At 40.2% G+C, this 26,493-nt stretch overlaps 1 protein-coding gene across 3 annotated transcripts in view; it reads right to left on the bottom strand.

Annotated features, from left to right (window-relative positions):
• Positions 1-157: 157 nt before the first annotated feature.
• The window catches only part of MTMR10 (myotubularin related protein 10), a 42,752-nt gene continuing 16,416 nt past the window's right edge, over positions 158-26,493 (bottom strand). Inside the window, exons 1-15 of one of the 3 annotated variants that reach the window (XM_017737605.1) lie at positions 23,153-23,205; positions 22,918-23,054; positions 21,725-21,797; positions 20,549-20,691; positions 13,479-13,569; positions 10,941-11,115; positions 10,445-10,532; positions 10,185-10,273; positions 9,079-9,209; positions 8,884-8,953; positions 8,625-8,695; positions 7,605-7,774; positions 6,185-6,355; positions 5,147-5,329; positions 4,054-4,653 (exon numbers count right to left, since the gene is read on the bottom strand). In XM_017737605.1, coding sequence (XP_017593094.1) covers positions 4,054-4,653; positions 5,147-5,329; positions 6,185-6,355; positions 7,605-7,774; positions 8,625-8,695; positions 8,884-8,953; positions 9,079-9,209; positions 10,185-10,273; positions 10,445-10,532; positions 10,941-11,115; positions 13,479-13,569; positions 20,549-20,691; positions 21,725-21,797; positions 22,918-22,929 — 2,067 coding nt within the window. In that variant the 5' untranslated portion in view covers positions 22,930-23,054; positions 23,153-23,205. Of the gene's footprint in view, positions 4,654-5,146; positions 5,330-6,184; positions 6,356-7,604; positions 7,775-8,624; positions 8,696-8,883; positions 8,954-9,078; positions 9,210-10,184; positions 10,274-10,444; positions 10,533-10,940; positions 11,116-13,478; positions 13,570-20,548; positions 20,692-21,724; positions 21,798-22,917; positions 23,055-23,152; positions 23,206-26,493 lie in introns of those variants that run through there. The other 2 variants (XM_017737596.1, XM_017737600.1) reach the window with 2 other exon arrangements.

Raw genomic sequence — 26,493 nt, 5'->3', positions numbered from 1 at the left:
CGTGGGTTTCTCTTAATTTTAACACACAGCCAACATCTTTTCTCTTTTCTCTCAACATCTTTTCTCTTACTCTCCAGAGAGTAAGTTTCCTGCTATCAGAAATTCTGATTACCACACAAACTGAAGACACTGTAATAAAATATAGCCAGAAAAAAGGTAATTTGCACATCATTTTTATTAATCATCTTTCTATAGCACACTGTCCATGCTATTCTTGGAAAAAACCACACACATACAATTTTTTTTTTTTTGTTAGGGGAAGTCAAAGAAAACCACCTGAAGTTCACTGTGGAAAGGTACAAACTTTTATTGACTCTAATTTACTTCACATTCACAACTCAGCATTAGGATTTTATAATCTTTCTGCCACTGCTACTTTACTCAGTAAATCATTATCAGGCACAAAGGTTTTAGTTTCAGTTGAAATGGTGAACTGTAAACCATCACAGCAACAGCATTAGAAACCTACTGCCTAGAGCAATTTGAGGTACAGATTTCTGTCTCTTGGTTAGAGGCAAATTTAAGATTTCATCTTTTGCTTAAATATATGTTAGATTTTTTTTTTTTGGTTTTAATATATTTCCATCTGAGAATAAGCCAAAACATTTGCCCAGCTTGCTACATTTTCATTAAAACACAAGGCAGTTAACTGACCAGAGTGGTTGCAGGCAGGTGCACACAAAGCACACGTGCAGGCCTGGGCAGACACACACACACACTCAGTTCTCAGTGCATTTCTGGAGGCAGGACATGTGTGGCACAGGGTAGCACCTGGAGGCTGAGGTGCCACCATAGTCACAGCCCTGCACTGAGCCCTGGCTGCTGCTCTGGGGGTCAGCAGCCACAGGAGCAGCCACGGAGCTCCCCATGTGTGGTACAAAGTCATGACTCCGCCAGGAACAGCTGCAGTAATGCACATTTTCTACAAACACAAAAGGATGAGCTGCTTGGTAGCTTTTCTACTCTTGCAACATGAGAATGGCGTTAACAGTATCTTGTTTTAAATGGTGAACAGAAACGAAAATCTGGGAGATATGTGTACATATATATACACAGACATATATATACATACTTGCATGTCAGTATTCTGTACACAGAAGTTAAAGATACATACTCACACCACAAAATTGCTTTTGGAAGTTATTAAAGATATTCAGAACAGTCCCTACTGACTTGATAAGGCAACTGTGCAGAGTGGAGAATATTTCAAAATTTACACTTGGTACCTGTCTTTCAAAAGTATATCAGAAAGGATTCAGCTGTTTAACTCAGACGAAGCAGCAGCATCCACAGGCACACATTCACTCCCACAGACACAGCAGTTGCTCAGACTCCTCAGCAAGGCTGAGCCACACAAGGAAGCAGAACCTTGTCTTCAAGTCTAGGGAAAGGTGGATCTCTTCCCTTCTTCTCTGCAGGAGGTGCCCCCTCTCAGCCTCTGCTTACCTAACTCCCTTTTTGGAATGTTATAAAATTTCTTTTTAAGTCTGTTTGGCAAATAGGTATTTTGACAGGTTTTGTTTATTATAAAGGCATATTATTTTTAACCCTCTCCCATGCTATATATATAAAATACAAAGACCCTCTGCAGCATCTGTACACATTTTAGAACTGAAATGTAAAAATGTCTGAAATCTCCTTATAAAAGACAATTCTGTTTAAATATAGTACCCATTTTTCCCCCCAAAGGGTACTAGCCTGAACATTTTTTTTAATTCCACCAGCTGCTTTTGTGGAGTAATGTATTTACACATTTTTGGTACCTTTAAACCAAAGAAGTTACATCTTTAAGTAATGAAAAAAAAAAAGACACTATAGTTTTAACTGTCATTTTAAAAGAAAATAAATTGGTACCAAAAGACACTAAGCACACAGGTTGAGGTCTTTATGTCAAGTATCAGGCCAGGGAAAGCAGTAAGCTAATGGGAAAAGAGGAATGGCAAAAGCAAACTAATACAAACCTTTGATAATGAACAAGTGAGATGACTGCTCCAGCAAGCTTGGAAATAAACACAACTGGTTTGTGGACCATTTAACACGCTCAGCTCATCTTGCAGCATAATTAGGCAATTGAGGTGATGCACGTTTTTTCCTCACAAACAGTTGCCCAGAAGCACCTGGCATTGTGTCACGACAGCCTGTGCCTGCCCACGTTGTGCACAGCACACACACACACACCAGCTTCTTTGCATAGGAACAGGGTTTGGAAGGTTGGCTAGGTAAAAAAAGCAGCCCACTCCCCTGACATTGTTCACCTTTGCACCAGCCCTGCCTTGCTTCCCTCTCCAACCCCAGCAGTGTGAGCACAGCACAGCCTTGGACAGGGAACAGCCTGGGAGCCAAACCCCACTTTGTGATTTAAGCTGTGCTGAAGATCAGTTTGGTTTTACAAACAAAGACCTCCAAATCCTATCCCCTTCCCTTTTTTTCAACTCAAATACACTGCGTATTCCCATCCTGTGTACTCCCATCCTGCAGCCTTCTTTTTTCCCCACTGAGAAAACTGAGAACAGCTTTGAGTCCATCATATAAGGCCTTTGGTGCCTTAACTGGTAAGGCTACACCTGGATAGAGGCTCAGGATCAGTTCAACAGTGTTGGTGTTTTACATAGAAATAATTTAATATAAAATATGACCTTGCTGTTCAGAGAAGGCAGCTGACAGGAGCCTTAACCTACAAGAATGACACATCACTATTTCTCCACCCTCCTGGAATTCTTCACGCTCCTGCCTTTCTCCCTGTGAAACTCAAGTCCTTTTGTGGCACAGCATCCAGGGAGAGCTATCATTTAAAAAGGTTTCAGAACAATGAGGAGGCTGCTGCATTAAGCAGACAGAGGCTACTGGATGCAATTCCCTCAGGCAGTGCTTGTGCATTGCACTGTCCCTATGGATGTGCACGTCTGCAGAAAGAAGGCACCGCTCCCTGCTCTTCTTGCAGCACCTGCCTACCAGTGACTGCAGCACCTGCACCCCTCGTGGAACTGGCAATATGGAGCCAGACCTCCTCCAGCAGGGCTCAAGTAGGAGTTCTGATGAAAGCTACTTCATCCTACAAAAAAATGAGGAGAGGGTTGGCAGGGATCGGGATCTGTGCAGGGATATAATGCTGAGTAATTAAGGTGCCCTTATAAAAAGGTGAGGATCCTGTGGGACTTAAAAACAAGCTTAACCTTAAAGAGGGAATACCTGCTGTTTCTTCTGGATGCCTGTTGTTTCCAGAAATGGAGAGGGGGAAGCAGGGGATAGAACAAGAACTTGCCACAACAATCTGCTTTAAAAAGTTGGGGGGGGGTGTCAGCTGCATTAGAGTAATCCTGCTACTGTTTTCTCCCAATGAAAGGCACTTCTAAAGCTACTGCAATACCGTATCTACAGTAAATGTTTTAAGGTTAACAGTGCATTGTCCTGATGTGGATTTCTATAGTCTAAAGTCAAGCTCATGACAAAGAGCACAAATCTGACTAACTGTTAATGAACACATTTTGGGGAGAGCAAGAAAAGGGAACAACCCCTTCCATGGATACACTGCATTAGCACATATGTACGGTGGTAAGTCATGGAACATTAGTATGTTTGTATCTATGCATGTAAGTATTACTCCTGAAGAGGCAGTCTGATAAAATAGTATAATCCCAGATTTCAGCTGTCAGTTCATCTCCACTGCACTACTTTGGCTTTCCAAGCTGTTCTATCAAAGGGTCACTTCAGTCACTATCTGGGAAAACAAAAGTATTTGAAGCAGAACCCTCATTAATGACCACACCAAGCCTTTCAATTAGCTGATGAAATGCTCTATCACTTGTAATGAGCCAAACCCCCAAGAACAGGAGGAGTTGGGGAGCAGAAGCCCCAGCGGATGAGAACTACTGAAGACAAAATTGTGCGATTTGAAGCATGACTTGCCTTGCTTTTAAATATTTGTGCAAATCTTACATAATGTTTGTATATAAAAATTATTACAGCTTTCAACGCCGCATTTAGCAGTGTTAAGTTAGAAAAGACAAAATGATATGCAGTATTCTCCCTAAACCTTTAAACCTCCACATCACCTCAGTCTTCATTTGCAAGCGTCTCGGTGGATAGCCAGATTTTGGCACCACTTAAAAATTTGCTTAAAGGTGTTCCCAGAATGCTCCGTCTGCATAGGTTCCCTACAGGAGAAAATGGGAAGGAGGAGGAGAGAAAGTCTGGGGCACCAGAGGTGTCATTTAAACCATTAGCTCTGAAGTACATCCTGCTTTGATCCAGTTCCGAGCAGGGGCCTTGCAAGGAGGAGTTGCTCTTGTACTGCCGCAGGCTGCGGTTTAACATGTCCACCTCGTCTGCCAGCAAAGAAACTCTGTGGAAAGCGGTGATGGAGCCGCCGTGGTTGATCTGGACCTCAGGAACCCAGCGGAAGTAGCAGAGTTTCCACAGTTTTATTTGTGTTCCAGAGAGATTGGGCAGAATGACTCCGTGCAAATCAACAGGCTTTGCAAACCAGTCTCTGAAGTACTGCTCCATATTGTGGCTCTGCCCCTCCACTGGCTGGAAAAAGTTCGGCTTCAGTTTTAGTATCAGAGAGTTTCTTCTTGGAAGGAACTCCTGCTCACCGATTATTCCGTTTTTTAGTGCTGGAGGGACACCGCGCAGTGTGGAGCTGTAGTTCTTCTGCAGAAAATAAATACCGGTAATTTTCCAGTTCTACATCCATTGGAATAGTAAATTTCCCTGAACTGCCAGGGTGCATCATCCAGAGAAATGCTGTGACCTTTAAATAGTTCTGAGCTTGTGAGTCACTACTGCAGGGCTCACAGGGCAAACTGTGGCCACTTGTGGCCTTTAAAAAGAAATGGATATGTTTTGTAGCAACAAATGACTGACTTATAATCAGTATTTACTGAAAATACTGACAACCCCAGGGGGAAAAAGTGGCCTGTCATCACTTTTACAAAGGTGAAATAATGCAAATGTTGGCAGTGACTCAGCCACATCAGAAAATGTCCTAAAACACAAGGCTCAACAATTTACATCTTTACTTCTACAGAAAATCATTTCTTTAGGCTGGGAAGCCAAGACAATGAAGGCTCCTGCAACGGTACCTGCAGCATCCCCAGCAGGACCCCTGAGAGTGAGCACAGCCCCTCACAGCCCCCCCAGTCACCTTGGAGCGCTTGAAGGTCCGAAGGGCCCCGTTGTGCACGCTGGGCGCGCTCTTGCCGACGTACAGCGGGTTGTGGAACAGCAGCCGGTCCCGGCTCGTGAACTGAAGAGACCAGTCCCAAACACATGGAAACCTGAGGCCTTTCTCATCACCCAGCTGAATATTTTTGCTTATAGCAAATTCCTATGAGAAGTTAACATTCAGGCAGATTAAAATCGAAGAAAATCGGCTTATTCATGAATCCTAAAACCAGCACATAACTACTGGGCAAAGAGGAGCAGGGATGTAATTTAGAGGCAGCACAGCAGAGCAGCAAGACAGCAGGAGAAAACAGCTGCTCTGCATTTGTGCAGTTACTTTTCAATTACATTAAATTGTTTGTTGGCTTACTCTTAACCCCCAAATTGGCATTTTGAGAATACAGCAACAGTCCCTCAGTACTCTGCTTCTTCGTAAGGTTGCTACCTACAACTCTAAAGGGAAAATATTTAACAAAATAAGTAAGTTTCACTTTTATCAGCCATCAAATGTTTTCTACACAGTTCTGATAAGCTCCAGTTCTCAAAAACAAATTTAAGTGTTCAGTTTTCTAAATGCTTCCATTGTATATTACTATTGGAACTTTATGCAACATCCCCAACTTTTTCAACTATTTAAAAAATTCTGTTAAGAGATTTCAAAGTTTGCCTGAAGCATGAAATTCTCTTTATGGCCTGTCATTCTACTTCCTGAGTTCCAGATACAGATTTGCTTCCTAGAGGAGTACAAATAATAATGTACAGTAGCAATGTTTTCCTAGGAAAAAAACAACAAAGGAATTCAATAGACTTTTTTCTTGGATAGTTAGTCACTGTCTCTGCAAAGATCACCTGAGAAGACACTCTGATTGTATTCACCTGGGGACCTGAATATTTTGCCCCAAACAGAGTGTGCCATTTTGAAGAACACACAGGAAGCATTTAGCTGGGATGCTGTTATTTCCAGGGGGGCAGGCTGTAGTCTCCTGCTGGACAAGCAGCTGCAGCCTCTCTTACTCACAGTGCTTTCCTTGACTCGCTGGTGAGGGCAGTTGAAGAGGAAGGTGCCGAACAAGGAGATGCGGGCGCTGTCATACAGGATGGTCAGGTACACCTCAGAGAACTCAAAGGCTGCTGGGTATTGTTCCAGCAGCTGCCAAACACAGTCAAGGAACATCAAGAACAAAGGAGACTGGGAAAAGAAACAAGGAATTATCTGATTTAACATAAGCTTTTCCCAAATCATACCGATTTCTTTGCAGTTAGGGTATTTGGTACATTACTCAACAGGGTAAACTATTTGGAGTCTTGCATTTTTCGTGATACTATGCAACTGTAACACCCTGTATTCCTGTTTAGCCACTTGCTTTCTCAGCACTATCTTTGCATAGCTTTCCCTTCTGTGTAAAAACACAGTTCTTTCCCGGGCTCCCCTCATACTTGTGCAGCTGCAAAAATCCTTTCTGCCATCTGTACGTCCCTCATAATTTCCAAACTAGTGCTTGTATGAGCCTTCCTTGCCACTTGGCCTTGTTTTTACAATGTATTTACTTCCTTGTTTGAAATGACTAGAGAGCTTTTAATTCAGCCATGATAATTTCTCTCTATTTCTCTCTACATTTTCTAGCTCTTTTCCATAGCAGCCCATGAATGGCAAAAGTATAAACCATCATTTATGTAAAGCTTTAGAAATATTTCCTCCTTCCCATTTTCACTCTTCAGTATATCCTTTCCTAAGGCCAAAATAGCTGCTTTTCATTATTTCCCTCTTGGCATCTCATTTCTTTATCCCTTCACACATTTTCTCCGCTTGGTGCTCAGTGCCCTCGGTTTATCTGTGGGCTCCACACTCTGGGGATATAAATTCCTGTTCCGTGACTCTGGGCATTGTCCCTGAAAAAGGTTCCTAACCGGGGTCCTCTGTGCTTCCACCTGCAGTTAGCAGCCCCTTCTTTGCTATGAAGAGGCCAAACAACATGAGCTGGCAGTGCTGGAAGCCGAGCCCTGCGCTCCCCTCCCTCATCTCCCAGCAGCTGTGTCTGCTCATGTGGCTGCCTGCTCTGAAAGCACTGCAGAGTGATAACTTCACAGGGATGGGAACAAGGATTGGTAAAACACACAGCAAAACTACCCCCTCCAAACCCTCTCCTCACCTCCTTTGGTTTCAATTTGAAACATGAGCTGTGTTAGTGTTTGTAGCAGTGAGACGCTTTCATGTGTAACCCTCAAGCAACATAAAAACCCATTGGACTGCACTTGGTATTTCACTGATTCTCACATGGCTACAGAGGGTAAAGAAAAGATACCTTTCCTCTGATATTACTATAATGAGATTTGAAAGTATTAGAACACATTTTTACTTTTAGATTTCTGTACGAATAAATGTTCAGGATGATATCAAGCAGATACTGTGATCACATGCAAATACAATTAATTTTTACCTCTTTGTCAGATCTCTTTAAGTGGTTACACCTATCTAAAAATTGATATCCTGCCATGACCCATTCCTTCTGTATTAAGCTTTGAAATCCAACAATTGTTCGAAAATAGGGATCCAGCATGACTTGAATGAGAGAAGCAGCAAGACAGCTCAGGTCCCGTCCCTCTTCCTCTGCAAATAACATACAGAATGTACAGAACATATAAGGTATAAATGCACAGAATTAGATTTCAAAGAGCAAAAAGGTGCAACTAGGTCCCATGGTTTTCTTAGAATTTCCTTTAAAATATACTTTCAGTTGTTTTAATTGTTCTCATAATTAAAGAAAACCCCAACAAACTAGAAGAAAGACACACTTCTTTTTTCTTAAACTGAGATTTATACTATAGAAAGGGTTCCTGCAATATCCAGCACAGCAGTGCATTCATCAAGAACAAAATACCCACCCAAATGCCCGATAGTTAAACCAAGATGTGTTGAGAAGAAGGGTGTTCATGCTGCTAGAAATTTTCAGCATTTTTCCACCCTGAAGCATTCTTTGGAAGGCCATTACATGGGCAGAGTGGGATATACCAGCCGAACAGGTCTTGTAAAAATTACAGAAATGAGCAAGGTTTTCAGTGTCTTTTTCTCTGAAATATCTGTTTGCACAGACACAGGGAGTGGGCACTGAGTGAAATACTTTTGTGTATAGAACCTCTGAATTAAACTGATATTGCTTATGCAGGGTCTATTAGCCCAATTAACACAGTACAAAGATTCACCCTAAGGTTTTGATTCTATCATCATTATCATTACAAAACCCACAAAGACGTAAAGCAAAATATTCCTTTGATGCTAAGGACTATACTACAGTTCAGATACATAAGAAAACTATTTTCCCTTCTAGTTCCCCAAATGCCTGAGATGTTCAGAAGCCGTGGGGTTTATGTACAAAGATTACGGTTGATGTTATCTAAATCTGTTTACCTACATTATCACAGTAATGCTAATAATTACAGCGTGCTCTCTGTTGTATTACCTTGTAGAACTACAGAAACGTGCTTACACTCCATCATATAGACAAGCTCAGCAGAATGCTTAAGAAAGGCTCTAGACAGGAAAAGAAAGTGATTTAACAGTTAACAGAAGTTCAGTCTACAAGAAAAAAATATTTGGGTTATCTGTATTTACCTAACTTACATATTAAACCAAAGAATCCTTCAGCTGATGCACTGCTTATTTACAGTGCTGAATGCTTTGCACATCCCATTGAACATCATTTTATTAATGGTACCAACCTAATGTACTCTAACCAGCGAGTGTTTTCCAGTGAGGACAGCCACTTCTCTTCAGTTTCATCGAAAGGCTCTGCAACAGGGACAGTAATTACACTGCAGAACAACTTCCAGTAACAGTCCCTGTCAGCCAGGTCAACTGGAATTCACTGCATGTCAGGAAAACCACCCCCATGAAAGAAGGACAGCCCAGCGTACCATTGACACAGAGCTGTTTGAGTTTGATGTGTGCAGCCTGGATTTCCTGGATGTTGGGGAGACACTTGTCCAGGTCAGATTTGTAAACGTCACTTCTCAGGGGATGGCTTCGAGTTATGGCATTACAAATCCTGCAGGAGAAGAATCAGCAGGTTTATTGTTGGAGAGGAAGGTAACAGTCTTTCAAGAAACATGCCACTGTCTTTAACTGCAAGCAATTAAAACCACTTAAAACATGCACCTCATTCTAAAAAAAGAGTTTGCTAGTTCATATTCAGGAGATACATTGCTCCTCCATAAAGCTACTGACCATTTTTGGTGTCTGCTAATTACAAAACAAAGAAATGGAAAGGTTGGATCATTAAAACATTACGTTAGGGAAATGAAATCTGAGGCTGACTGACAGTTAAATAACCCTATCCAGTTTTTAGCTTTCCATCATTTTTAGTAAGACTTATCTATGCTAAATAAAGAGAACATATATAAAGTTTATGAAGTCAGGAAATCTGACAGTGTTTCAACTAAAACTCAGAGCTCCGGCCTAACACAAAATGCAGGTGTTTGCACTACTACAAAAGTCACCCTACAAATTAAACCAAAGAACAAAAATATCAACCTTGTAAACTACCTACACAAAGCACTAAATGCCTTCAGTCTTTCATTAAGGACAGTGAATGACAAACATTTCACAGAAATACCATGTGCATTGTGACACTAAATCTATAGAATTGTATTTCCCAATGCCACAAATGAAGGGGTTTTTTTACTGTCTTGCTGAAGGAGGTAAGAAAATCTCTACCAACGTAAGCTGTATTACAGAAAATCTGATCCTTTTATCAATAAATTCTGTCATCTGAATCATTAGCCCCCTAAAAAATAAACATACCTTAAAATCTGAAAAGTTATTCAGTATTTGAAACTGGAATGGCCTTGAATGAAAATTGTGCCAGAACCACATCCAGAGAACAGTCTCTCCAAAGTTCCCGCACTACAACACTGCAGTGTCACACTGCGTCCCCTCCACTGCCACCCACTGCTGTGTCACACAGTCACCACTGGTGTTACCCCAGCCCTCTGATTAAAGAGTAACACAACCAATCATTTACCTTTGATCGATTCTTCGCTGCTGCAATACATCTTTAATGTTGGCCATTCTCACAAGGGCACTCCCGTTGGGGTGATTCCAGGACCATAACTAACACGGGGAAAAAACACAAGGAACACCACAATAATTCAGGTTAAAGCTATTCTGTACAAATTTTTTACTTAATCTTATGCACAGAACTCTGTTAATTGGCATAAACAGCCCCAAGGTGAATACTATGCAATGACCAGGAGCAGTACCCAGAACAAAGAGGACACTTACTGGCATTCGCCTCCCAATGAAGGAGTAGGAGTACAGCTTCAGGTCCTGATCTGCTAAGGAAGATGGAACCACAAAATATTCTGGAAGGCTTGTGGAAAAAACATGATAAAAAAAGGTTACTTTTCCCTGTGTTTTTTACCATCTTCCCTCTTGCTGCAGTGCTGTGTCACCAGCTCAGTCAGGCTGTCCCAGAGCAGCCCCTGGGCACAGCTGCCACTGCCCCGTGTGAGGGCTCAGCCGTGGTGCCAGCACAGCCCTGAGGACGCTGCTGAGAAACTGTGTGTCCCACGTGGAAGTACAGAAGCACGAAAGCAACAGATGCCAAAACATGACATTTCCTTTAGGGACAAGATCTGCAGCATCTTTCATCTGGGGGCCTCTCCAGAGAGCAGCACAATTAGGAGGTGCAGTGCCCACTTGGGTGGGATGGAGGCTGTGGGAGACACAGGACAAGACAGCCCAATTCCCTCCTGCTGGTGTTCCAAGAGACACTTACCAAGTGGAGATCATATAACCTTCATTGACTGAGCACACTCTCCACTCGGATGCACCTGTCCTCTTGATTTCTCTATCCCAATCTGAGTAAGTTTCAAACAGAGGAGTCTGCTGACCACTGGCATTGCCGATGCCACCACCACCACCTCCTGGGTCTATGCCATTCACCTTCTTTGCTAGGAAAAGGAAAGTCATCAATGCCCATTAAAAAAAAAAAATCAAACTCTTTACCTTCCTAATTACAAAAATATACCATTAGCATCAGGACTAGTATTATCTATATTACCTATTGCTGTATTACAAGAAAGCAGTGATTTAATGACAGCTTGATGATACAAGAAGATGTCAGTGTATTTTTTTCCCTGCAATTTTAATAGAAAAGCAACATAAAATTGGCCTGCTGTGCTGCTTGATAGAAGCCAAGGCATACTAATACTCAAGAACAAATGTTATCTCCAGTCACAGGATTTCTTTCTTCAATATGCCAAAGTTTGCAACATTTTAAAAACATAAGCCCTTTACAGGTTACCCTTTAATAGGTACCATGTCAAGAAAGCAAAATAAAACTTACATAATTTCAGCAACTTCAAATGACTGCTGTATTAACAGCAAATAAAAGAAATGGAAGACCATGTTAAAATATAGGGGTTTCTATATAAATTTATATTTATATCCACACTAAAAAAATCACTTTGTGTCTAGGAACCAGGAGCTTACAGAGGCTGTTACTGTACAGAAGGATCTCCTTTGCTGGTCATCCTTTAGGTGCCAAGGGGACAGTCAGCTGTGCCAGAAAGAAATTACATTTTGTTTCTTGACACTTGAAGTACATTTTTAGATGAAAGTAGAATAAACTGAAATTCAGCACTGTTACCTCCCCCATGAAAGCTCTGAGCTTTAGCAAGAGCCTGCCCAAAGGAAGCAGAACAGCGTCACGGCTCTGCTGACATCCCATAACCTGTGTGGTTTCTGCTTTCTGTATCTATCAACTTCATTCTTGCACTGGCACTCTGAGTACTTAGGATTTTCAGAAGAAAACAGGACTAAAATCAGACTGAAGTAGTTCTTCAAAGACAGTAAACAAAAATATGATCATTACAAAAAGAGTTAATTTTCCTGTTTAATGGCAGGATACGTAACTATCAAATATAGCCTGGGAAAGAAACAACGTACACACACACCAGAGCAATGCAGGCTTTTTATGTTCCTCAGGAAGCACTAAGACAGCATTTCACCTTTTACTTCGCTGGGATTAGCAGGAATAGAGAGTCATTAAACAGCACTGGAATTGCAAGAGCAAAACCAGAGATCTATGGGACAAACACCAGGGTTCACAACAACATGAACACCCCAACCCAACCCAACCAAATTTCAAACTATCTTAGGAACTGCAGCACAGCGGAACAACTCTCCTTTGCCATTCTGGTCTGCTACTCCAGAGGAACATTTTTACCCACCTTATGTAATTCTTCCACTAGGTAATTTTCCATATAGCAAATGGTATTTTAAGGACAGAGTAAAGGCAACTTTGTGACAGACTAACATTTTATCGGCATTTTATTGGCAAATTGGCTTCCTCCCTAGTACTTTATAACATGAAAATACATGGACCTTAATAACTGCCCAAGCTTTATGAGGTAAGAAATTCCATGTGTAATTATGTGTGCAACATTATCACATGCACAATCATTCATGTGCATGCACAGGGCAGTCATGGAGGCACCCGCATGAAAAGCATGCATTGTTTTGCAAATTTGAAGGCCTGATCTTGTAATTCCACAAGAGGTTCATGTTTTGTAACAGGCAGGTCAGTGATTTCTAGTGCCAGCTGCTGAGTTCAGATCTCAGTACCACAGCTCTGCAGCAGCAGCACGCTCTGTGGGGAGGCTTGTCACCCTACAGCTCTGATGGCTCTCAGCTGTGTCTTGGCTGGGGAACACTCAGCAGTGACCGCACAGCATTACACTAGAAATCAAGTTCCAAAGGCATCTTTGCAGGCTTACCTAACTGACAAGGTTCAGTTGGAGATTGGCCTTGAGCAGAGAGGGTGTGCTCCAACTCAGCAGGGGTGGTGGAGGTTTTGAGTGGTAAGAACTGCCTAGTAAGCCTCTAGGAAAGAAGGTATGGAGTCCCAAGTTGCACAAATCCTCCTGCAATACCACCAGAAGAGAAACTTATTCCCAAAAGAAGGGCAGGTGAGCAAGCCTGCCTGATGGGACATTCACTGGGTACCCAGAGTACCAACAGAGACATACAGTAGGAGGATGGAAACGTGAACTGAGAAACAGGAGTATTCATGCTGGCACGGTTTGGCTTTGTTTAAGACAGGAAAGACATTTCTTTGGATTTTGGTCATTAATGTCTATCCCAAGGAATGACTTATAACCATGAGTAAGAGGCTGGGTGCAGAACGAGCCTATTTTTTTACCCTTGGAGAAAACCTCAAATGCTTTTTGCCACGGCTTCTGGACAGAAGTCTTAGTAAAAATACATATCACAAAATAGGAAAAAAGCACAATCCAAGTACTTTCATCCTTACCTGGATTATGATATATTTCCCCAACATACTCAAATGCAAAGAGAAGCTGAAGATCCGTTGGCTGAGAATAATGAGCTATTGCAAGGCACACCTAGGGAAGAGATGTTTATTACTGTTATTTATAGATCTATATAGACAAAATATTATTGCCCTTAATTGTAAGTGTGAAATATGCAGAGCTGTAAAAAAGCTAAAAATCAGTATTTTGATTTTTTTTTTTAATAAAAAGAGTACTTATCAGTCTAGCATAAGAACCTAAGAGTGGCCATGCAGGGTCAGTTCCAAAGGTCCAGCCTAGCACTCTGTTCTGACAGCTGTCAGCAATCAATGTTTAGGGAAGAGGGGAAAAACACAGAAAGAACATAATGGAATTTTACCAGGACAATTTTCAACAACTAACAATTCAGGCATGTCCTGTACTAAAATCTGGTATCAGTATTTAACAGCATTTGACAGATATTTCTGCTACAAAGTTGTCACTTGGGCCAGGAGGTTTTTCATGTGTGACTTCCCTTTACAAAAACCATATTGGTTCTTCCCCTAACATTATTAAAATTAAGAGTGCAGCACATGATTTAGGATTAGATTCTAGACTTAAAATACCATCAAGCTTTTCTAGTCGCTCTTTGAATGTAGACATTCACTAATAAATACAAAAGATTTGACAAGAATCCTAATGTCTAGAAGACTTAAATTCAGGAAGAAAAAAAAAATCAAATAGAGATTAGTGCTGTTATTCTTCAAATATCAGGACATGAATGGAGTCTTTAACTTCATCCTCTTCCCTCAGTATTTGCTTCTGCATTTTACTAAATTGTACCTTTTAACCAGGGACAAAGACATAGTCATAGTGTAAGCCCACATTCTTACCACCCAAAATTCTTCCTTTTTATTGTCTTTCTTCCCTTCAACTTTTCCTGACTTTTCATATTTAGAAACACATTTACAAAATTTATACCAAGTTTAGCAGTTTTGAATATTATTTTTGAAAAACATCCTGTGCATCCAGAAATGCAAGAAATTGTTTTCTGTTAGTGAAGGAAAGTTTCCTTATTGTAATAGACATAAAAGGAAGATTTGCACCACAGAACTGAAGGAGTACCAGTGCTGGCAGCAGTGGGCCACGGGAACAAAACTCAAGAGCTCAGTTATGCTGAGTTCTGCATGGAGAAAGTTGCTGTACTTTTATTGTTTGTATGCAACATACATGGTGTTATGGAACCTTTAGTGTATTTTTATATACCTTGGCTTTTGATGGGGGACAGTCCTCATTATTTATAAAAGCAGTAATGACAGTAGGCTAACTTGAGCTGAAAATGTTGTTTCGCAAACACTCCCCAACAAAAAAAGTTGAGTCCTAGAACAATGTTTTCTTTAACTGTTCTCCCCACACTTTCAGTTCTACAATGAAACTGCAAAGGAAAATACAGGACAGAACACTACAGGGGTGACAACCCCCCAAAAAACACAAACAGTACAAGTGTGCTTGGAAAACTGTGTAGCAGGACTTTCCAAATGAACATTTACAAGCTCATTTCCAGGATTTGATAAAAATTTTAATGGCATAACTGGAAGCTATGCACATTTACTACATCTTGTGATTTCGGTGTACACACCAAAGCTGAAGAAGCCAGCTATTCAACAATATGTGGCCACTTCTAACTGATTACTTTTGGCTATCACAATAACAATCTGGTTTCACAATGAAACAAAATGGAAATCTGTGTATATACACATTTTGACTTCCATTATTCTATGTAGCTTTTTACTACAGTAATTGATTCTAGCAGAGCTACTCCTCACCATTATTTATGGAGTGAAAGTTGAAAGCCTTTTACAATGCTAATCTACGCCCAAGGCTTCAGGACAAACTGCAGGAAAAAAATTCCATTGTGCTGCCAAATGACACAACAGAAATACAGTAAAACCTATTTTTAAATAGGCAGCAGCTGAAATCTCTGTCATTTACTTGCCACATTTGAAAAAGAGAATATGTGTGTGCTGTGTGAAGCGGGATAAAATGGTGGGGGGAGACAGATTAAGTTCCCCACAAAAAATATGAGACCATAGTTGTGCTTTTAAATAAAGCAGGAGCTGGAAAATGCGCTGGGTGTTCCATAGAATAGATGTAACTCACACCAGGTATTGCATGGTTGAAACAGTCCACCCACACCATCAGGACCTCTCTTATTTAAAACAGTGATAGATTTATCCTGCTACTGTCTCTATTTTTACATTTTAGAAAAATTCCACTCATAGATCCACTAAGCAAGTGCTAAAGACATACTAATTTTCTGTTTATTCCTCACTAAATCCCTATAATAGCTTTATTGTCTCAGAGATTCAGCAGACAAGCACATTCCACAGATCTCAGCAGATTATGGCCATAAGTAGAACGCTCTTAAATTGGAAGACAAACATGTTTTACAGGAAGCGTTCTCATATCAAACTCAAAAATGTTTGGTATTCTTGCCAATTTACAATTGTGTAAAGCTGAAGATATTTAGGCTCAGACAAATAACAAGAGAATAGGCTGCTTGTTGGAAAGTTCATTTATTAAAAGCAGTAAACACAATGGCTGTAGTTATTTCGTAGTACAAAGCCATTTCCCTATGTCAGTGTCCCTTGTTCAACCCCCATCTGAGAAAAATTAATGATACTTTCACGGCACACCCTCCTCTTCAACAGGAATTTTACCAAGGGCAAGAGCTTCAAAGTATTGCTAATGCTCTTGCAGAAGAGTTGTGAACAGCAATATTTCAGATGTGCTAGGTTAGCACAGCTGTGCATTTCCTCTCCTTCCTTAAGCCAGGCTACCTGGCTTATGGACTCTCCGGAAAAATACTCTTTTCCTTTGCTACTGCAATTCCTATCCCAAGCAGACACCTGCAGTAGAAAGTGACACAAGCAGGACTAGATTAGGTCCCAAAACCAGGTTTTGTTAATTTTCCTAGGCTGGAAAACCTATTGGGAAAATAAGCATTCAGCATTAAGAGAATTATTAAAATTCATCTCTATTTTTTAAAATACCTTTTACCTTTTCCCAGGGAAGTTGTGGCTGTGCCATCCCTCTAAGTGTTCAAGGCCAGGATGGGGCTTTGAAAAACCCCATCGGGTGTAGTGGCAGGTGTCCCTGCCCATGGCAGGGGGCTGGAATGAGATGAGCTTTAAGGGCCCTTCCAACCCAAACTGTTCTATGATCCTGTGATTCTATAAGTATACTTCCAAAGAAAGTTTTCTTCCCCCCCTCTGAAGACCATCAAGACAGTATCTTATGCATTCCCAGTGCCTTGAAACGTTACCAATTTTGTGATCTGTATAAACAATTAGAACAAGGTAATAGAATTGGGGAGGCAGGGGGAACACATTAGGAAGGGTCAGGACTGTTTGTTCAAAACTCTTAACAGTTTCATGTTATTGTTCATAACAATTAGGAAAGAAAAATGTTCCCCTCCATCCCAAGTGTTATGACGTAGGAAAGGCTACTTTTGATTGCACAGGAAACAAGATTTGAGATAAAAACTTTCCTTCTGTTTTGATTGAGCATGTGATTCTGAAACGGCTCTCATTCCAAAAAGCTTCCTGAAAGAAAAGAACTGAGGGAGTTGCAGAAGAGAAAGGGATGAGAAAATGGAGATATACTCATGGAGGCACAGGGTGTGTGCCACTCTGGGGCACTGCCAAGATCCATGTGCACAGTGAGGCAACACACTGGCCATCACCTAACAGTCAGAAGACCTACAGACTCACCTTTTCATACATTTTATTTTCCCAGTCTAATGTCAACTAGTGCCTAAAAAATAGCAGGAGTTTTCAGTTTGACTGTTTGCTGTCATTTTTGGAACAAAATAATTCCTTTCCTCTAAGGAATGTGAAATGCTTCTTTTTTCGCACTGCCTAACTTAAGACTTCCCCAACTTGCTTACCCTTGCTTCCCCATCCTCCACTTCCTCCCACACCCATCTGGCTTTCCTTCCTTTGGAGACTCTATCGCTTTATTTTAGAGACAAAACAAAATTAAACTGCTAAACAGTGGTGAGTGCAAATTTCCATTCCTTCTACTTTTCCTTAACGCTTGCTTCCCAAATATCCACTAATAAAAATGAAGAAGAAAATATTTACCTGGCTGACTAATGCTTAGACAGTATTTTATTAGGATGTATTGGCTGCAACAAGTGTTATGGATATTTTTCTAACAGAACTAATTTTTAAGCTTCTCCATAATAATTTACCTGAAAGTAAACGAATGTGTTCTCACAATGTTTCTGCTTAAAGGCAAAGAAAAACACCTCCAAGAGTTCTGCCAACATTACCCATGTGTCAAGTCTGTCAAACTGTCCACATCAGAAGCTTGCTTTCAAACTTGGATCCTTCTTTTCACAGTATCCAAAGAGATCCTTGGAAAGAGGATCTTTCCAAGATCCTCAAAGAGAGACTCAGAATAATCTCTATTCTAGTAAGGCAGCTTAATCAGTTATTGTCCCTTATGTCCTGTTCAGCAAATAGAGACACTTCCTTAGGAACAGATTACACTCTCTTTGCCAACACTAATTTATGTCACTGGATGCTGCTGAGTATTGCCAGTACGTGCATGGAACTATGCATGAAACAAATTACTTAACTGCATAAAATTAGCATCTGTTCTCCTTTTAACTATTGCATATATCTAAAACTCGTTTTTAAACATGAATTACCATGGATATTGTTTTTGTATAACTATTGCTCTAAAAAGAACATTTGCAATCATCTGGCAACAAGTAGAGACATTTATACTCCTGTATTTTGAAATGCATATTTTAGTAGGCAGGTATTTTGTTTTGACCTAACAGGGCTTTATTTATAGAGTGCTACTCCTGTGTATTACTAGGATGACATTTAATTACAGCCTGATCTAATCTCGGCAAGTCTGAAGAGAAAGGTGGACAAGGTGACGATGTCCACAGGCCCCTCCATCCCGAATCCTGGATTCCATGGTTAGTCCCCTCCTACAGCATTCTCCCAGTTCTGACTGGAATTCCTGACTGAGCAGGATTCCCCTCACATCAGAACTCAGTTACACTTTAAGTCGTGGTCTTCCCTACAAAAGTTATGCACACAGTTATTTCCAAGTAGATAGCTACCAAAATCTTGTACAAACAGCTGAGTGTAAATATAGATTAAAGAGGCCCTTCAGAACTTTAAGGAGGCCTGATCACTGTCTTTTGTTTTTAAACATCAGGACAACCTTGCTAATATGTACTACCTGAAGGACAGGAACAGAAACCAGATAAAATCTTTCCATACTGTGGTGCCAGCATGCCATCTAAATGTCAGAAAGAACAAAACAACTCAATTCAATATACTGTGTAAGACCACCCTAGATGTGCTCACCAGCATCCCAAAATAATTTAAGCAAAATCCTGATACAGGAAAACTGATCTAAGGACCTCACAGTTTTATACATTTATGTTTTAATGCTAACAGAACAATATTATTATGGAAACATTAGATTAGATTAGCTGAACCTGATCTCCCTTCAGTAAAAGTGCTTCTGTGCTACACCCACGCAAAGCTGCAGTAACCTACCTGATGCAGCAAAACTGCAACAGTAACCACATAGATGATATTGGTACAAGTTTTCTTCCTCTCCTCTAATGAGCACATTCTGGTATTTGAAAATGGCAGTCGTTACAGTTTTGGTCGCCACCAGCACAATCTCTATAACTACACATGCTCTGGTTGTCTAGACCCAGCATTTCTTCCTATCAGAAGTCATCACCTAAGACCATGTAATTATAAATGCCTAATGTAAGGGCCTTCCTAAAAGGGTTTCACTCTTTGCTCTTGCACAAGAAAATGCAGCACAAAGAGTGCTGCATTAATGAGATGCTGAGTTTATGCTCTTCTCCTCCAGGCTAATCACTCCCCTTTGCTGTGACAGCCAATTACAAACAGTTGCTGTAAAGATATTGCAGGAGACGGCTGCTCCAGGGGGATTTGAGAAGCTGTGCAAGGGAATGACTGCTGAAAGACTGCCAAACGTGGAAGGCTCCAACCTGCACAGGCAGCAGGCAGGGGGCAGCCAGAACAGGGGCAAGGCCAGAGCAGGATGGTTCTTTACAGGCTCTGGCCCACACATCTTCAGGAGAGTAAAGGGGCTGAGGCTGTTCAGCAGTCGCTCGGTCAGTAACTGCATGCAGACTTATGCCTGGGCAGATGGTCCTCGGGACTTACAGGGCTAAACTCAAATTTGATCCTACTGAGAAGGGGAATTGTTAAGCTCTGAGAGCAAAGTGGGTCATTCCTTACGAAATGCCGGCAGTACCACGCCACGGTGCTGCGGAGGTCAGGGGAGCTGGACCAGCGCGGGGACACCGAGAGCCGGGAATGCGCTCCAGCCTGGCCAGCTCTGCCCAGCACAGCTCACCTGGGCTGGCACAGCCCAAACAACACAGCACCACTGCACAGAGACCTGGGGCAGTGGGGGTACAAACGGGCAAGGAAGGAAATCTCTAGGAATGTACGGACCCAAGTAATTCCTCCTGTCAAGAGGTGTACAAGCCTCTTCTAAGGAAATGTTGAGAATGAGCCCAGGTTTATGTAGATTAGACAAAACAGTGATTCCAAGAGCTCGTTGGAGAACTTGCTGTGCGACACAATTAAGGATATCCGTAAGGCAGTACACTCAGCCTCTGGGTAAATTAAGCTTATGACTTTCAGAAAATGTATCAAAGCTTGAAATATTTTCCATAAAAATGCAAACATCTGTTGTACAGCTGCAATGCAGCATTCTGATTCCAGTCCTTAAAAATACTTATTTAATAAATTAGTAACTTTTAAAAGTACAACAGATATGACAAGAAATACAGGTTTATCTTAGATAAGAAACAGTTAATACACCACATTAAATTTTTTCCCTATTAGTTTTAACTCTAAATGTCTAGATATTCTCCTGTAACAGAATGTGAATAGTTTGCAATTCTTCCCCCCACTTCTCTACCAAAACATAATAATACAAAATGTTCTTATCAGCACAGCTGTTGTTACACATAATGACTGCAAGGCAGGATTTCATAAGAAGATAATAATACCTTTTTTGCACTTTCGGGACCTGCTTCATCAAAACGAAATCTGACAATACGGAAGTCTTTGCAATAAATTATTAATTCAGTTGGATTAAACTTAAGTTTTTGGTTGGGACCAAGGACCTTCTGCTTCCTCTTGGTGTCATTCACTGCAAAGAAGAGACAAAGTTATTGGACTGTGTTCTGTAATTAAACACAAAATTGGCTCAAACAGATACAATAATGTTGCTACCAGAAGTTTTTTATTTAATAGCATATTTTGATTGAGGTAGAAAATTGTTAATTCCTGTTAGCAAAAGCTTATACTTCACTAAATTTAGGGTGAACCTCATGTTTTAGAAAAGGGGCAACAAATGTGGGCCAGTGCAAGACAATATAATAGGTCAATAGCACCTCTTTGTTTTTAAAAAATAGCATTTCTTCATCATGTTCTTCCTCAGATACACATTAATCTTTTCACAGGGATCACAACCAATTTTGGGCATTGAAAACTTATAACCAATAATTTAGATTAGCTACAGTCAGAAAACCAAGTGTTTAACAGCCCATGCCATAAACAAAACTTGAAAAATTATCACTTTCACGAAACTTTACAATTACAAGATGAAAAACATTCTTAACAAATAGGTTAGCCTAAAGAATCCAACAAATCAAAACTTGGTTCTCCACAAGAAGTATTTTGTGTCTTCAGATTAAGATGCCAATTGCCATTTACAGATTTTTGAGGATCACCAGCTATTAACTTGCTAAGAATTAGAGGATTGAAAACTACAGCATTTCTCTTGTCAGAAATCCTAGCTATATCTAACTGTCTAAGCTATGTGCTTTTGGTATTTCAGTGGCAGAGATTCAGATGATTCATTGTAAAAATGTTGCTAACAAAATTTTGTACTGCTATTAACAGGTGTCTCTCCTAAAACACCTGTTGATTCAGTATGGTAGTTATAAATTTAAAGCCAATAATACAAAGACCCAAATAAGTAAGTCTTCTGGCACCTCAAGATTTATTCAGCATTTAAGGATTTTATTCTAATTTTAAATAAACCAAATACTTCAAATCAGGGAAGACTAATGACATAAAACCTCAAGTACCAACAATTCTGCAGAACTTAACAGGCAGTTAACAGTTTTGTACTGAATAAGAACAAAGCCTGTCATCATACTTAACTATTTTTGACGTACCTGTGACAATCTGCTCAATGCATGTGAGTGGGACATCATGTTCACCAAGGAGGAGGTTTTTATAATGGAATTTCTGAAACACATGAGCTCACAGCCATTAATTGCAATTCTGCAGTTTGCAACCAGATGTACAGCACGACTTTGAAAAAACTACGATAAAAATCAGGCATGCCTAGGCTTTTCTGACAGGTACCACCCTTGCCTATTCACAGGTAATTAGAGGCTGTGGAAACAGCTCTTTTGTACTGCTGAACTGCACACCAAACAGTTTAGAAACCCCAGTGGAATATGCAAAATAACCTCCCTATTTGCACTGAATTTACTGAATTAGTATAAAAAATTACTGTTAGAAATTCAATACAATTTGAAGTATAAAATATATATATGGAATATAAGAAATCTCCAATTATTACTTTTGTAAGCATAGAAAGACAAAAATATTAATTCTACTTTCAGGGACAAGTTTTGACAACTACTTCATGTCAAAAATTAACTTTTTGAAGTAGCTTTGGTCAAACTTCCTAACCATTACTGAATAAGCATCTATCTACTTTCAGAGCTTTACATATCCTTAGTTAATGGAACATTTCTGTTAAAAGCCCCAAATAGAAGTGCAAACTCTACTGAAAATAACATACAGCTCACTACTTGGATTTCCAAACAGTGTTGTGTGCTGTGCTGTCCAAAAACCGATCATGGTTTTGAATGTCATGAGTTCTGCTTTGACAAAGACAAAAGAGTTCTTCTCCCTTTTCTCGTTGCTTCATCTACAATGAAAACTCATTTCATGGTTACTTTGTCCTCCATCAGTAACACCAATAAATCACCACCACATTAAAAGCTTTGCTGATCTGACGCTTGTCTAGCCTAAGGAATATTTGCAAACAGCTCCTTCGAGAAGAAATGTATCTGTGTGTAATTCCTGCTCTGCCTTTTGTAAAACCACTTCCCGGGGAAGCCTCCATACACAGAGGTAAATGGAGCTGGATATACTTCTGTACAAAACTGCTCCATTCTGATACTCTCAATGAAGGGATGGAATAGCAACACATTCAGAACAGGACAGTGGAACCTCATCCTGTAGCCTTCTTAGAAGGCATCCATTTATATCAGATATGAGACAGAAACACAGTGTGAATAATTTCACTTATCCCATTCATTGTCATGATGCACCCATGTGAGCAATAACCAACCTGCAGTGGCATCGGGTCATCCGTAATAAAGGAAATCTTGAAGTTAGTGCAAACCAACTTGCCCCACAGGTCATACTGGCTTGTGTCTGTTGCAATGCACTTTCTTACAAAATTTACTTCGTTCACCACAATTTCACCTAAAACAGAAAAAGGGGAGGGGAAAAGGGAAGCCTGTATAATCTTGTAGGTACAACAATTCTAAGTCTGTAGAACCAAGGAACCCCTAACTCTTTACCTGTTTCAAGTTATCCACCTCTTCTGGGTAAACATGGAGTTCAACTAACACCACTCCAGGGAAAAGAGGAAAGTATCCAAACATTCCAAAATGGACAATATTGGGCAGTAGTTAAGATAAAACAAAAATCAAAACCAACAGAAACAACCAATCAACTTAAAACCAAAACAAACCCCACAACAATAAAACCCAAAAGAAACCAATCCACACTCAAGCCCAAAAAAACCACACACCACTTCCCTTAGATCCAGAGATCAAGATCTGCAATTCTCCACTATTAAAAATTCATTGGTTTGAACAACACTGTTCTTTAAACAAGCATACATTCCTGTACTTCACCTAATATTTATTTTAAAAACTGAAATTAGCTGGCTATTGTTAAGTACTTCTGAGAGTTTAATGAACTTCCTGAATTCAGAATAATCAGGCCACATTACACTTTGCATGTATAAGGGCATTTTCAGGTGATTTCAAAAAACAAAAACCAGAACACAAACACATTTCAAAGTTTTTACTGTGACTGTCTAATGAAGGTGACATTTTCTTGGTCTCTTTCATAAAACAGAAGATCCAAATGAAGAAAAAAATAAATTATGCTAATTGGTCTGACATAAGGATATAGGTAAATGAGACTGAGGACCATTTAAATAGAAAAGGTAAATCACTACACAAAATGATACTTTTCAGTTTCACAGCCAAGATTTCTGAAAGCTAAACAGTAACTCTTCCTTCAGGAATCTACCTTGGTAATTCTTTTACTCCTGTACAGGGCTTTCACTTCTGTCATCAGATCAACCACGTCTGCTGCTGTTGTCTACCATAAATAGCGTCGGAGTACAACTGTGTTCCAAGAAAAGTGTAATTTCATATTGGCTCTGAGATTTTGTTTAGAAGAAACTAAGGACTAAAGATTGCTAAAGCCTAATTTGCTCATTATAGGTTGGCACGTTTAGTCCCAGTTGCCTGAAATGCCATCTCACAGTCCTGCTTTGCATGGAAACAGCAGCGCTTTGGGCAGCCGTAGTGGCAGAAATCAGTTACTGTGTGTCCAAGGAGTATGACCAGAGCCTGGAATAAATTTCCCATTTATCTCCTGATGTGGAGCAGGTATTTTCCTCGAGTGGTCACCACTGCAGCCAAGTAACCATACCTTAAAAGGACTGCCTTTAGCACTCCAGACACTTGAGAGAAATGCACCTTTTGCTGTCTTGAGGCCCAGTCCCTGCACATGCTCCTCATCCTGAGCTATTTAACCCAGCTGTCCTACTAGTCCTACTGGATCTCTTGCCCCTAAAATGATCAGGGATCTGCCACTAAGAGCAGCAGCAGCGTCTCTGCTTTTGTCTCAGTTGCTCAGCTACAAAAATGTCTTGGTCTAAGTCTGTAGCCTTGAGCTCCCAGAATTATGAGCTGTATTCTGGCACTGTTTGGAGATGTTAGGAGACAAGTTTCATTGACCTGTGTTATCATATACATGAATAATCAATGCCAGAAGTGGCAGGAACTGTGAAAATGTCTATAAACAGATCTGCTGGAGCTTTGAAGTCTTTCCTCAAACACTGCTAAACTGCGCTTAAATAAGCTTTTGAATAGGAAAACAAAAAATCTGATTCTGACAGCTTCCGTACAAACAGTTAAAAGTTCATCCAAGTCCACAGCAACTGAAAACAATGTTTTATAACGGGGTACATGAGAATGACAAGCCCTACTTCTGTTAAACACTGTAATGAAAATGCTTCAATACTTAGCAGTGTCTGGCCTGAAACTTCTTAATGCCCAGCATTTCTTCAAATAATCTATTTACTTAAATAACTGCAAAAGCCCAAACCATTTATTGAAGCAATTTCTCCTGAGAGTTGGTGTTTTCAACTATTCAACGTGAAGTTCTAAGTCACATTCTGTGTATGAAGAAAAACAACCTCCTCACAAACTGAGTTCTAAGTAATTTTCATTCCTCCCTCTCTCTGTATTGCTAGTGTATCACTGCATTTCTAATAAAAATATATGGAGAGCTAAATATATCATGAAATGATGCAACTTCCATAGGTTTTTTTTTTGGTAACATTCACTTATCTGTTACCAAGTATAATATTTTTTACTATGACACCAGAGACACTTGCTAAAAGCAAATTACTATTGCCAAACTATTTCAGTACTTCATGACTTTGATACAACAAAACAGTAATGAGATACATGCACACATCTTCAACTTGAATTTACTACAGTTTAAAACATGCCATCATTCTCTTTCTAAAGCCAGTCCTTTCTGCTTCCCTCCTCCATTCCTCATAATTGTGTGGCTACACTGCAACATGTTAATTCTAATCCTATTTTAGTGCAGCTGCATTTAATTTCATTTCATCCAACACAAACACATTCTGGATTTTCTGGCCTAGCTTATCTTCTGCTCTCAGGTTTACAGCCCTAACACAGAACTGTCCATTTTGAACCTGAGGATTACGGTATGGCAGGACAGAGAATGCATGCACACCAGATTCAGCCGAAGCATGAGAAAGTTTGCAAATTTAACAGATGCAGTTTCCAAACAGCTCTAGAAATTGAGAATTTTTTTTTTTTTTGAGATGCAGGTTTGGAATTTTACATGACCCATCTTTTATCCCTCATTTGGACATCTATAATGAGCAATATAAAAAGGAGCAAACCTTTCAAAATGAAAATTTAGGGAAGTAGATAAACCATGTGAGTAGTAAGTGCAAGACTTGCACAATGAACCCTTCTTGTATTTGTAGTTGAGTAGGTGATTTCTCTATACAAGACAACAACAGAGCTATTCAGAGATATTACACTGCACATTTCTACAATGTAGCTGCTGCTTTTTTCCAGTAAACAGTCACAAGCTGTTCCAGACATGGAACAGCAGTCAACACTTCCATGTGACTCCAAGAGTCAAAGAATGATCTCAGGAGACAAGAGCAGTTTGTTTAAACTTTGACAGGAAACCAGAAGAAAAATTACAGGTTGCCACCCTTACATATAAAGCCGAATCGGGTTTAATAAAAATATTTCTACATTGAATTCAGGAATCACAAAAATAACAGGAGATACTGAAGGATCCATCTAGCTAATACACCCTCCATTTAACATACAGCCTCAAAAACTGTTTAATTTCAGAACCAAAAGCACGTGCAATCTGACTGGTTCATATTTTGGATGTTAAGAGAATTCATGGTATGTATCTAATCCACCATAATACATAACCCACTACAATCCAAATAAAAACCAGACAGCAGAGCCTGAGAACATGTGGGAGCTGGGAAGGAGGCACAAGGATCAGCCGGAGGGATCACTGGATAGAACAGCTGGCTTCTCCCCCCGCCTGC

Source organism: Corvus brachyrhynchos, unplaced genomic scaffold, assembly GCF_000691975.1.
Source record: "Corvus brachyrhynchos isolate BGI_N302 unplaced genomic scaffold, ASM69197v1 scaffold200, whole genome shotgun sequence".
NCBI lineage: Eukaryota > Metazoa > Chordata > Aves > Passeriformes > Corvidae > Corvus > Corvus brachyrhynchos.
Note: the sequence above shows the minus strand (reverse complement) of the source record. Positions and strands in the feature narration are given on the sequence as shown.